The 14,130-nt window shown below is 34.9% G+C and overlaps 1 protein-coding gene across 1 annotated transcript; it reads left to right on the top strand.

Annotated features, from left to right (window-relative positions):
* Positions 1-1,697: 1,697 nt before the first annotated feature.
* Positions 1,698-2,845, top strand: LOC130827339 (uncharacterized). The gene is made up of 3 exons (XM_057693021.1): positions 1,698-1,944; positions 2,029-2,241; positions 2,283-2,845. The coding sequence occupies exons 1-3, from the start codon at positions 1,698-1,700 to the stop codon at positions 2,843-2,845; spliced, it is 1,023 nt and encodes a 340-aa protein (XP_057549004.1).
* Positions 2,846-14,130: the final 11,285 nt, after the last annotated feature.

The following is a 14,130-nucleotide window of genomic DNA, read 5'->3' as shown; positions in this document are numbered from 1 at the left end:
AAATCTAATAGTTAATCAACAGAGTGAGAGTTTGAGATTAACAAGATCATGTTTAACCACGTAATTAATCCGACATTTCATAGACACTAATGAGAATTTGATCATACAAGACTTTAAGGGATTCCTGACACCCTAGTTCTCTTTATGATATAGTTTAATCCACATTTCTTATTGCATTTAGTTTATTAGTTAAAAACCAATCAAACATTTTTTCTCCTTAAGCATTATAATTAGCAGAGATTGGCAAGTTACTTGTCCTACCTTTCTTGTGTTCGACCCGCGACTACGCGTACACTGTGCGCTTGCGATTAAATAAAATTTGCACATCAAGTTTTTGGCGCCGTTGCCGAGGAAGCATGGACAATTGATTTGTTGGTTTTTGTTGAATATATTGCTCTTCTTGTCTACCCCCTCCCCCAGATCTTACAATTGCCCTTGTTTGTTGTTGAATGAGCAGGAGATCTTGATCTCTTGAACATTTTGATCCTGAAATCGAAACCACAGCTCCTAGACTAAACGCAAATAGGAGGCGAGCTAGACAAGTGGAGGTAAGACAGGTAAAAATGGCCCAGAACAATAATAATAACTTTGGCCGCATGGGTGCGCCTTCGCACACCCTGAGTTCCATTCCCAGCATAGTTAAACTGAATTTCGGTGTGGAGAACTTCAGTCTGAAACCTCATCTCATTCAGATGATTGAACGGAATCAGTTCGGAGGACACCCTTCGGAGAGTCCCCACGATCATATTGCTGACTTTGTGGAGAGGTGTGATATGATAACCGCCAAAGATCTAAATGAAAATGCGGTTCGGCTGAGGCTTTTCCCTTTCAGTTTGAGGGATAGAGCTAAGGCCTGGTTAAAGTCTGAACCTGCAGGTATGTATCGATCCTAGGAAGAACTAACTAATGCATTTTTAGCCAAGTTCTATCCTCCCAGAAAAACATCGCAGATAAGGACACAGCTGCAAACATTTAGGTAGTAGCCTTTTGAGTCATTCCACGAGACCTGGGAGAGGTTCAAGGACCTCCTGTTGAGTTTCCCTCATCACCAAATCCCAGATTGGTTGCTCACCCAATCCTTCTATGTAGGATTGCATGATGAGCACAAGTCCTCGGTCAATACAGCATGTATTGGTGACATGGATACTAAGTCGCCAGAAGAGGTCTTGAGACTCTTTAAGACCATGGCCAAGAATAGTTTTTCTTGGGGTAATGAGAGGAAAAGAGCATCGTACAAGGACACTACAGACAGTGAGGCCATCAAGGATCTCACAAAACAGATGGCCGCTCTATCCGAACAGATAGCCAAGTTAAGTATGGTAAGTAGTGCTTCTGGATCTTCAGTTAATAATGTTTCTATGTGCGATACCTGCGGTGTTTATAGTCATTGTTCAAGCACATGACCCCACGTTTACGAGGAGGCAAATGCTTTGTACGGTAGGCCAGTGAATGATCCTTTCTCTAACACTTACAATGCAGGCACTAAGAATCACCCGTTCTTCTCATACAAGAGCACCAATGTGTTGAACCCGCCACCATACCAACAACCGCACAATTCACCAGGGTTCAACCAAAGACCCAAATAGTTAAACCACCCACCTCCACAACACCTCTACAAACCACCATTCAATGTGGAGTCACGGATTGCAGAGCTTAGAAATATAGTGCAGGCACACATACAGTCTAGTAGCGCGTATATGAAGATGCTAGAAACTCTGGTAACACAATTGTCTCAACAGCAGAATATGCGTGTTTCTAACCAATTTCCTAGTCAACTTGAACACAAAGGCAAGGAGCCTGGCCAGATCAACGCCGTGACAACAATGAGTGGTAAGCAATTGGTTGATCCTCCCCTAAAAGAGGTGACACCGACAGGTAGTATTTCTGTAGACCCTGAGTCTAATAATGATAAGGTAGATGGTAAGACTGTTGTGAATGATGATGGTAATGTCAAGTCTAAGTCTAGAGTCATGGACCTTCTAATTAAGCATGTGCCTTTTCCTCAATAATTGGCGCAAGCTAAATTAGAGAAGAAACATGGGAAAATTTTAAAGCTTTTAAAAGATGTGTCTATAGAAATCCCTTTCTTAGATGAAATTTTTGAGATCCCTGCATTTTCCAAATTGCTTAAGTCCATTATATCCCAAAGTAAGAAGCTTGATGATGTGATTCAGGTATCCAAGGAGGTGAATGTGAATGCTATCATCATTGGTGATATGCCTCCTAAGCTAAAGGATCCCGGTAGTTTCAGTATACCTGTCACAATTGGGAACTTTATATAGTGGACAGGGCTTTGTGTGACCTAGGTGCTAGTGTCAGTCTGATGTCGTATTCCATGTATAAGAGACTTAGGCATGTTAATGAGTTGTCCCCTACCATGATGACCTTGCAGCTCGTTGATCACTTCTTTGTCTATCCTAAGGGTATTTTGTATGATATTGACCTGAAAATGGGTAACCTGACTGTATCTTGTGACTTTGTCATCATGGACATACCCGAGGATGCTAAGACCCCCATCGTTCTATGTAGACCTTGTCTAGTGATAGCTAGCACTTTGATTGATATAGCTAAGGGTAAGTTAGTGATGAGCGTGGGGGAGGATAGAGTAGAATTTGCTATACATGATTCTTTGAAGTCCTCAGTCCCCAGTGAGTCCATATACCAGCTTGAGTTTGCTGATGATGTGTTTGATGATCCTGATGAAGCCTATGAGATTGATGCCCTACAATCCTTTCTTGAAGGAGTTGGGGGTGATCCTGCAAAAATAATGGGGTGGAAAGATACTTTTGAGGATCATGCTGAAACACTAATGAGGCCCTTTCAACTGAGACACCAATGCACGTGACATCGGAAGATAGGACATCTCTCACCGGCACAGGTGAACAGGAGGAAGATGAGAGAAAATCAAAAGAGAGAACTAGGCAACAATAGGAAAATTTCCTAAAAATTTCCTAAAATGAACAAAACCCACATAGCCCTAAAAACACTCCCATCCCATCTGATTCCCACCAAACTCAAAACCCAAGCCCACTTAAAACCCCATCCATTTTTCCCTCACAACCCAATTACAATAGTCTTGGCCTGTTATGTAAATTTTTTTCGTCTAAGCTGATATTTGATTGCGGGACTACTGCTACTATGACAATTGATTTTCGTGACCTTTTATCTCTTGGACCTACATCGCAAACTCACATCCAAACAGCCAATGGTGAATATGTTGATGTTGACCAAAGTGGGCCTGTTTATATTTTACCATCTTTCACTTAACGAACCTTCTCTTAATACCTAACTTGTCTCATAAATTGTTGCCTATTAGTCAATTGACTAAAGTACTTAGTTGCACTGTTCTTATGAAAGAAGCTCAAACAGGGAAGATTTTTGGGTGTGGTACTGAAGGAAGAGCCTTGTACTATGTAGATGAGGCGACTTAATAGGGTCACACTTTGCTTGTTGATGGGTCTCCTAATCATCAACTATAGACGTAGCATTGGCATCTAGGCCATCCTTCACTAGGCTATCCAAAAAATCTTTTTTCATCACTCAATAAATGTAATGCAACCCTAAACTGTGAAGCATGCGTCCAAGCGAAGTGTCATAAGCACACTTATTTTCTCAGTATGACTCATAGTATTAAACCTTTTATTTTAATATATTGTAATGCTTGGGGTCCAGCTCCTGAGTTTAATATATATGATTTTTCTTACTTTGTTTGCCTTATGGATGATTGTACACACATGAGTTGGGTGTACTTAAAACACAAATCCGAGGTCTTTGATATTTTTGTTAAATTCTATAACATGTTCATAACTCAATTCTACACACAACCTCAAATTCTCGGATCAGACAATAAGGGGGAATACATAAACTCGGACATGAAAAACTTCATCTCAACTCATGGCATAATTCATCGGACTACTTGCCGAAATACTCTACAATAAAATGGGATTGTTGTACAAAAAAACTATACACTCCTTGAGATAACCCAAGCATTTATGTTTGAAGTTCATATTCCAGCTCATTTTTGGCTAGAAGCAATTGCCACTACCACTTACATGAGCAAGCACTCTTCCTACAAAATCTCTTCACTTTAAAAATCCCTTGGAAATACTTCAAAATCATACCACTATTCTATCATCTCATTCATTACCTCCTCGTGTGTTTAGTTGTGTTGTACATATCCATCTTCCTAAACACGCTCGAAAAAAGCTTGAACCTCGTACTGTTAAATATGTCTTTCTAGGATATGGGGTAACTCTAAAGGGATATAGCTATTTTGATCCAATCCATAAGAAAATATATACCGCTATAGATTGTGACTTCTTTAAGAGTTCATATTACTACCCCCCAGCTTAATCCTCAAAGGAGACTGTGAATGATGACTTAAGCTAGTTGACACATCCAATAGTAATACATATAGACCTTATAGAGCAAGTAGGTAATCCCTCAGATGTTGCCACTAAAAATATACTATGTCCTCTTCCTCAAACAACTCATACCCTGTCTGAAACATCTTGAGAGGATCCCGAACATGAAGTAACCCTGGAATCTTTGAATGATGTTGGTAATGATGTAACTAATGTTGAGGTACCTTGCAGATACCCAATTAATTAGGTTAATGTTGATACTCTATCTGAGAAAGCTTCTACTTTCAATACCTCTATTCAAATTTCTTACCCAAAACACTAAAAAAACACTCGAGAATCCAAAATGATAGGGGCTATGAAGGACGAGATTGCATCTTTTAAAAGGAACAATATATGGGAGAAATGTATGTTACCCAAAGAAAAGAAAACAGTAGGTTATAAATGGGTTTTATCTATTAAGTATCATGCTGATGGAACCATTAAGAGATACAAAGTTCGACTTGTTGGCAAGAGGTATACTCAGACATATGGGGTAGATTACTCAGGATCCTTCTCTCTGGTTGCCAAACTTAATAAAATTAGAGTCTTGTTAGCTACAAACAAATATTTGTTGTTGTACCGTTTGATATAAAAAATGCCTTTGTCCATGGTGAAATTGAAGAAGTCTATATGAAAGCATCGCCTTAGTTCTGTGATGAGTATATAGTAGAAGGGTGTAGACTCCAAACAAAGCAGAATGGAGAGTTAGTCAATAAAGATCAATATTTAAAATTGGTGGGAAAACTCATCTTCCTATCTCGTACTAAATCTGATGTCTCATATGCTGTTGGGGTAGTTAGTAGATTCATGGATCTCCCACAAGTACAACATATGGGTGCAGTAATGAGGATTCTAAGATACCTGAAAGGCACTTGTAACAGAGTTGTTCTCTTAGAAAAGAATACCATCTTGACCTCATGGCTTACACAGACGCAGTTTTGGCAGGTGATCTAGATATTAGGAAATCCACTTCAAGGTACTTCACTCTAGTAGGTGGAAATCTAGTTACTTGGAGAAGTAAGAAGCAGAAAGTAATAGCTCTATCAAGTACCGAGGCCGAGTTCTGAGGGATAGCCAAAGGAATAACAGAGATTCTTTAGCTCAGGAAACGCTTATGTGAATTGAAATTCCCACATTATGAAGCTTGCAAACTATTCTATAATAATCAGGCAGCTATCAACATCTTAGTAACCCTATTCAACATGATCGAACGAAGCATGTGGATATTGACAAACATTTCATAAAAGAGAAACATGAGAAGCAAGTCATCAGTCTTCCTTTTGTACGATCCAAAGACCAAGTAGCTGATATTCCCATAAAGGCACCACAGCTGAAGCATGTGAAGATACTTTGTGCAAGTTAGGCATTGGAGATCTTTTGACCTAACTTGAGGGAGAGTGTAGGAAAATATGGAAAATATTGTATTATAGGAAATGTGAATATTGTTAGGGGTAGAATATTATTGGTTTATTTTGTTTTTCTTTATTAGCATCTTAGAATTGTGTTTTAAGCAGATGTAGTTCTCTTATGAAGTTAATACAAACAGTATTCCAAAACCTAAAACCCTAATCTTTAATTTACCTTCCGCATTATTAATTTATTCACATATTATGCTTGTGCATCTTATCCACCCCTTCCTTTAAGTGAAAACTTTAATGCCAAGAATGAAAAGATGATGTGTATGTTGTTCCTACTTTTTTAGCTTAAATTCTCTCATGTTAGAGGTGTGGTAGAGTATATAACTTGTCTCTAATTCTTAATTATCAACTTAATTATTTGGTTGAATTGATTTTCTTCAAGTAATTTTCATGCCTTACGAGTTCAAAAAAGACTGAAAAATAAAAAAACTAAAAAAATCACTTTACTTTATTCATTCAACTTAAAAATCATTTGTCAAACCTAGTTTTTATGGCAAGACCTATGATTTAAAACCCACTCAAGTTCGTGGTTTCATTTAATAAATTTTACTACCAAGGCCTTGTTTGTTTGTTTACAAGGAAGAAAAATAGAAAAGGGACTTAAATTTAATTAAAATTTCTATTTGAAAGTCACACCAAATTCAACGACCTCCTCATAGGAGTCTGTATCAAACAACAATGCGATAAAGGGAAGATTTCAGTGTTAGATCTTCTTTATAATAATTAGGGGTGGCTTCAGAAGAAAATCAAATAATGTCAATAATATAAAACAATTAGAATAATCGTGATTTTTTCTATATAGAACTGTTTTTTTATTATAATTGTTATAAATTTGATCGATTAATACTCTATTGTAGATGTCGTATGACATTTTATCAGTGAATAATTAGGTTCTTCTCAGAAAATTTTTTGATTATAATTCCTAAGAAAAATGAACTTAGTGGAGCGGGTATTTAACGTTAAAACTTTAGCTCAAAATTCTCAACTAAAGGGATTAAAATTTCAATTATGAAATTATGAAGGAAGAATTCGTGAATGATAAAATTTGAAAAATTATTATTAAATTCTCAACTTTACCTACTTTTAAAATATTGATGGAATCAACTCAAATCTAAAATTGGATTTTATTGATTTGTCAACCATTAAATTTGAGTCAATTTTATTTTTCCAAATGAACATCCTTTCCAAATATACTAAGTACAGCCCGTCTTATATGAGACGAGCCCATACAAGTAAGCTCATTTCTCTAAGTGATCACTTTGACATTGTAAGTGATCACTTTAAAGTTATAAGTGATAATTTTAAAACTATAAAAAATATCACTTTAAAAATAAATATACATTGGGCCAATCCAATTAAAATGGTCTCACCGTGAGACCGAATTTGTGTACTAAGTATTAAGTTATTTGTGAGATGATGTGAATGAATCTTAATTTAAGAATCCTAGAAAACCTAATGGCGATTAGTAACAAGTCAAAATCACAAGAAAGAAGTTTTCTGGAAACCAAAACCACATAACAAGGATAGACATGAAAATGATTTCCTTGTCATGGATTTCGTTTTAAAAGCCCAAGGATTCTGCTTAAATATTAAACGAATAATTCTTGTGGATAGATTTTATCAGGAATTTATTTTCTATCCTCTACAGCCATATAATCAGTATCAACCATAAAAATCACTTAACATACGTAAGACTTAATCAAGTAAAAAAAACACAAATATAATTTTCCAATATTTTTTTATGTTTTTAGTAATATACGTATGTATAGTACTGTTAGAAATTCTTAAATTAATTTACATCCTAGCTGATCTTCTAGAAAATGAAATAATAAAAATTTTGGGACTCATTTAAAATGCGATTATTACATAATAAAGTAAAATTTAAATCTATAATATACAAATCTTTAAAAAATATAAAATAATATTTAATGCCAACCGGAATTTTAGATCAAGAGGGGCCACAATTTTCATATTTACATCTTAAAAATTAAATTATTTATGATGAGAGGTTTGAAAATACAAAAAATTTAGAGTTTTTATCAATTTTTCACATTGACCAAACATTAAGTAATAATGATGCAAATACAAATTATAATATGGGAATTTGTATTTTTTTTTGTCGATAGCTAAAATAAACTTACACAAAAGCACTAAGAAATAACTTGAAGATGATCTTTGTAACGACAATTGTTACTCGGAAACTTGATACTTGTTGTAGACGTGTAATCACTTTCCTTTTGTGATATTTCCCCACAAAGATACTTGTGTTTTGATGTGGAAATTCACAATGAGATACAAACAACACAACACACCCTTAGTACTTAGGGTATGAAAGTTAACAACAAAGTGTAACACCCCGTAATTTATCGGATTTAGAAATAAGTAAAATATAATAAAATAAAGTATAACAAAATAAAATAAATAAGTAATATTAAATTATACTACTTTATATAGTTAATTATAAATAATAAAGTAGGTTTAATTCTAACGGTGACAAGTTTTATTGCGTACGTTGTTATCGCGTAGGGTTCTTTTTCCGATTTAACATTCTTATAATAAATAGAATAATTATTAACAATATATATATATATATATATATATATATATATATATATATATATATATATATATATATATATATATATATATATATTATATATATATATATATATATATATATATATATATATATATATATATTATATACATATATATATATATATATATATATATATATATATATATATATATATATATATATATATATATATATATAATATATATATATATATATATATATATATATATATATATGTATATATATATATATATTATATATATATATATATATATATATATATATATATATATATATATATATATTATATACATATATATATATATATATATATATATATATATATATATATTATATATATATATATATATATATATATATATATATATATATATATATATATAAGGGGAATTTGAGAACGCAGCCGGTTGTGGGGAAGTATGGGAGGAGTTTTGTAACTCCTCTCATAATTGTGTTTTAGGCTTAATTAGGATGGGTCCTTAATTCCTTATTAATTCTCAAGCATTTTAAGCATCCTTAATCATCATTTTAATCATCTCTTGAACATAGAAAAATTCAGAAAAATTTCTTCTTCTTTGCTCCCTTTTGTTTTCGGCATTCTCAAGAAAAAAAAACTTTGTTGTTCAATCCAATATTTTGTTCAAAGGGTAAGTTTAGGTGAATTGTTATTTATAAATTTTATTCATAAGATTTCTAAGGTGAAATATATTTTATGTATGATGATATCCTATGACTTTTAGGAGGATTGAATATATTTTCTTTTATATATAATTTTCTCTACTAATCCTTTAATAAACTTCAATCTTGTTAAAAATGATTGAGTTATGTTTCTGATTTATATTCTTTAGCAAAGTTTAATTTGTTAAAAGAATTAAGTTAATATTGATATTTAAATAAATTTCTCTTATGATTTACATTTCTCTAACTAAATTACAATTTGTTAATAGAAATTTAAATGGTATGGATCAAGTAGTGTAGTCATCTAAGAGTTATCAATCCTTTAGCAAAATTGGATTTGCTTGAAGGATTGTGTATTTATATATATGTCTTGATTCAAGAAGGATGATTTTTGTTTTATGATTCTCTACAAAATTTTAATTTGTTAAGAGAATTAAGTATTTAATTTAATTATCATAATTTGTGGAGTTTTAAGTCTCTTGAAGATCTTATGGATGGGCCTATTCTTTATATTTTGATGCCTCTTATGCTTTGATGATGGGGTTTTTATGTATGAATATATATAAAATAATAATAGCAACAATAATAACGTAATGGGAGTTCCGGACAGCAGATGTTGTCTCGGTATTGGTGCCGATTCGGAAAACGTTAGTCGTTTCCATTATTGGTTTATGTATCCGATGTTTTAAAAAAAAAACTCGTTAAACGCTTGAAATAATTAAAAATAGTAATTGGATGTTAGAAGTTATGAAATTCGGTACCCAAGGTAATTGATGAATTCCGGACGTAGTGGTGAAGTCAGATTTTTCATTTGAATTTTCTAAACTGTTCAAAATGGCCAATAAAGTTTCTGGTCAGAAATTAAATTTGGAATCTTTGAAAATTGGATGAAAACATTTAAAATTATCAAGTCTTAGTAATATCTTAGTAGTATGGAGTGGATTAAATGTGTCAACACGTTCTAATACATGACCGTTTTGTGTGTGTGTTATTTAGGACCTCGATTCATAAGAGGGCGAAATTCTTATCGTGCTTAAACGTTGTTTGGTTGCAGTGCTTAAAGGTACCCGCTTAGACCATACTGTTTATATGGTTGTGCAAGTAGTGTTGTTTCATTTCTAATCGAGGCATTGTAAATCACGTAAGGATTAGACACCTCAAATAATATGAAATAATTAATTGGAAATTGAGAATTTATAAAGTGTTTGTCACCCAAAAGGGTTGACGTTTGGTTATGTTACCCAAAGGAGTTAACGATTGGTTTGGATTATTATAATTATTGTTCATTACAGTTTTGGATCATTACGGTCACCATGGGGGTATGCATACTTTAGCCTTTGGCGACCCGAACAGGACAGGCACGTCTTAGGTTGGTGGTTGCCTTGGGATTAGCTCTCCCAAGTGTATTCCTCCAAAAAAATTTGAATTTATACTTGAACGACCCGAACAGAACGGGCAACGTTACAAGTTGGAATTATCTAAAAGTGAATGGTTTATATTTGAACGACCCGAACAGGACGGGCAACGTTACAAGTTGGAATTATTGAATAATGAATATATATTAGAGCCTATGCATGCTAGGATAAACACAATGCTTGTTTTCAACCTGTTTGATATATGTATGAAGTCTCTGACGTGTATTGGTTGTTTTTTGGAACCTGCTACGTGTTGTCATACGACGTGCAGTAGGTTAACTGCAGGTGGGGGCTGGAGTGAGGACTCGGCTTAGAACTCGTAAACATCAAGACTAAGTTATATTTTGTAATAAATTTATGAGTCGAAATAACTCGGTTTATGTAACGAAAGATTTTGACATTTTTCTTTTGTTTCGTACAACTTTTTAGCTAGTCTAAAGGCCGGTAGGCTCTCGAGTTGTATGTAAAGACTTCCGCTGACTTGTTTTCTTTGTTTGGCGTTGTTTCCTGCGTTGACCATATTTCTTTACCGTTGGAACGTTGACGATCCGAGTGAAAAATAAAATTTTTTTTTTTGTGTCCGTTTGTGAATCGGCATCATGTTTTCATATGATTTTTCGGGTCAATTAAACCAGGTCGTTACAATTGGTATCAGAGCTTGTGAACCAAGTGTTTTCATATGTTTTCATATGTTTGTGAACCAAGTGTTTAGTGCGTACTTCGATAAATTCATCGTATCTTTATTGATGACATATTGGTCTATTCGAAGGACCGAGATGAACATCAGAAACATCTACGATTTGTCCTGCAAACCCTGCGAGAAAACAAGTTGTACGCAAAATTGTCAAAGTGTGAATTCTAGTTGAAAAAGGTATCATTTTTTGGTCATTTTGTTTCTAAGGAAGGTATTTCGGTGGATCCGGTGAAGGTGGAGGCAGTTCGAAGTTGGTCGTCACCCAAGAACGTCACCGAGGTACGAAGTTTCTTAGGCTTGGCCGGGTATTACCGTCGTTTTGTTAAGGATTTCTCGCGTATTGCTCGGCCCATGACTTCGTTAATGAAGAAAGAGAAGAAGTTCGAATCGACTGATGAATGCGAACAGGCCTTCATGACTTTGAAGGAAAAGTTAACTACGACCCCTGTTCTTACTCTACCTGACCCTAAGTTGGATTATACTGTATACAGTGACGCATCGAAGAAAGGGTTGGGTTGTGTGCTGATGTAGGACCGTAAGGTGATTGCTTACGCATCACGACAACTGAAAGTACATGAAGTTAATTACCCTACCCATGATCTGGAGTTAGCCGCTATAGTATTTGCTCTAAAAATATGGCGGCATTACTTGTATGGCGTTAAGTGTAGGATCTACACTGATCATCAGAGTCTGAAATACTATACACAACCTGACTTAAACATGCGACAACGTTGGTGGTTAGAGTTGATGACAGATTATGACCTGAAGTTCATATATCATGAGGGACGAGCGAACTTGGTGGCCGATGCTTTGAGTAGGAAGTCTAGTCACTCGTTTTCTGCCTTGGACGGAGTTGAAGAGTTGCGTCGGGATTTTGCTAGACTGAACTTGGAAGTGGTACGTAAAGGTGAACTACAGGGATGTCTGAATGCCTTGGCTATTCGACCTTCGTTCTTTGAAGAAATTTTGAATTCCCAGGGTAAAGACCCGAATCTGTTGAAGTTAAAGGAGCAGGCACGGGAAGGAACAGCGGAGGGATTCCTTATTCATGAAGATGGAAGCTTGAGGTTCAAAGGTCGTTGGTGTTTACCGACGGGGGAGGAATCTTTGAAGGAAAGTATCTTGGATGAATCGCATTGTACAAAATTTTCAATCCATCCGGGTGGTGACAAGATGTACCAAGATCTTAAGTTAATGTTTTGGTGGTATGGAATGAAGAAGGATATTGCAGAATATGTCTCACGTTGCCTGACCTGTCAGAAGGTTAAAAGTGAGCATAAGAGACTAGGAGGGTCGTTACAACCGTTAGAGATACCGGTATGGAAGTGGGATGATATATCTATGGATTTCGTTGTGGGTTTACCTCGGACGAAAGCAGGTAATGATGCGTTATGGGTTATAGTTGATCGTTTGACTAAATCAGCACGTTTCATCCCTATGAACTGTCGTTGGGAGATGGAAAAATTGGCTCGAGCTTACATTAAGTATGTCGTGCGATTCCACGGTGTGCCCCGTACTATTGTGTCCGATAGAGACACACGGTATCTGTCACAGTTTTGGCAAACCTTGCAACAGGCAATGGGTACTACGTTGCTTTATAGTACGTCGTTTCATCCGCAGACGGATGGACAGACAGAACGAACAAATCAGATATTGGAAGATATGTTGCGCGCTATTGCCATGGAGTGGCAAGGGACATGGGATTAACACTTGGATCTAGTTGAATTTTCTTACAACAACAGTTATCAGGCATCTATACAGATGGCTCCATTCGAGGCTTTGTATGGACGTCGTTGTCGTAGTCCAGTTTATTGGGACGATTTCACCGAAGCGGTAACCTTGGGACCTGAATTGTTGTTTCAGATAGAGCTGGCAAAAGCTGACCCGACCTGCTAACCTAATCTGAAACCGACTCGAAATTAGCAGGTTTGGGTTTAGATTTTTGACCCAATTAGTTAAATGGGTCAACCCGACCTGATCTGTTTATTAAATGGGTTAGGTTCGGGTTGAATATTTAAACCCGAAAAAAACCTGTTTAACCCATTTATTAAATGGGTCAATCAGGTCAGGTCGACCCATATTTAACCCATTTATTAACCCATTGAAAATTTTAAATAAAGTCATAAAATCATAATTCATAAAGAATAAAGATGATGATATATTGATATATCATAAAGTTTATCACTTCCTCCTTCAGACCTAAACATTTGCTGAGAATCAGACATAAACCCTAAACTGCTAAACATTTGCGGCGCCTCCTCCTTCAGACCTACCGCCTCCTCCTCACTTCCTCTTCTCCTTCCTCTTCTCTCCTTTGTGCAATTCTGCGACCTACCGCCTACGCCTTCAGACCTTCTCCTTCCTCTTCTCGCTGGCAGCTTCTTCTCTTCTCCTTCATCTTCTCTGCGGCACCAAGGTAAGTATTATTAACACATAAAAGTCCGATTTTTCTGTTTTTTTTTTATTTTTTTAGATTTGGATTGTGTTGGATTTTTTTTATGTTTGATTTTGATGTTCATTGCTGGAACTGCTATTTCCATTGTTGTGTTTTTAGATTTTGATGTTTGATTTTGTGTTTGATTTTGATGTTTGATTTTTTGTGTTTTTAGATTTTATTTTATTTGTTTGATTTTATTTTTCTGTTTTGATTTTTATTTTACTCCATTTTTCTTTATTTACTCCATTTTTGGTTTTCTGACCCAATTTTTGCAAGATTCTTATGTTTTGGGCTTTTGGCTCCATCCGTTAATTGGTTTAATTTCTCATTTTAGGTATTTTTTTTTACAACATATATTGTATTACATATATTGTATACTGTATAATCTTTTGAATGAAAGCTTTTGATAATCTTTTGTATAATCTTTTGTATTTTACAACTTATTTCTCATTGGTTTGTATACTGTATTGCAACATATATCGTGTT

Source organism: Amaranthus tricolor, chromosome 11 (genome assembly GCF_026212465.1).
Source record: "Amaranthus tricolor cultivar Red isolate AtriRed21 chromosome 11, ASM2621246v1, whole genome shotgun sequence".
In the NCBI taxonomy this organism is placed as follows: domain Eukaryota; kingdom Viridiplantae; phylum Streptophyta; class Magnoliopsida; order Caryophyllales; family Amaranthaceae; genus Amaranthus; species Amaranthus tricolor.
Note: the sequence above shows the minus strand (reverse complement) of the source record. Positions and strands in the feature narration are given on the sequence as shown.

Bases quoted from the DNA above. Each gene is read 5' to 3' on its own strand.
- LOC130827339 (XM_057693021.1), top strand. From the start codon at position 1,698: ATGAAGATGCTAGAAACTCTGGTAACACAATTGTCTCAACAGCAGAAT. The intron at 1,945-2,028 runs GTAATGTCAAGT...AAGCTAAATTAG, and splicing joins GACTGTTGTGAATGATGATG to AGAAGAAACATGGGAAAATT. The intron at 2,242-2,282 runs GTAGTTTCAGTA...AACTTTATATAG, and splicing joins TCCTAAGCTAAAGGATCCCG to TGGACAGGGCTTTGTGTGAC.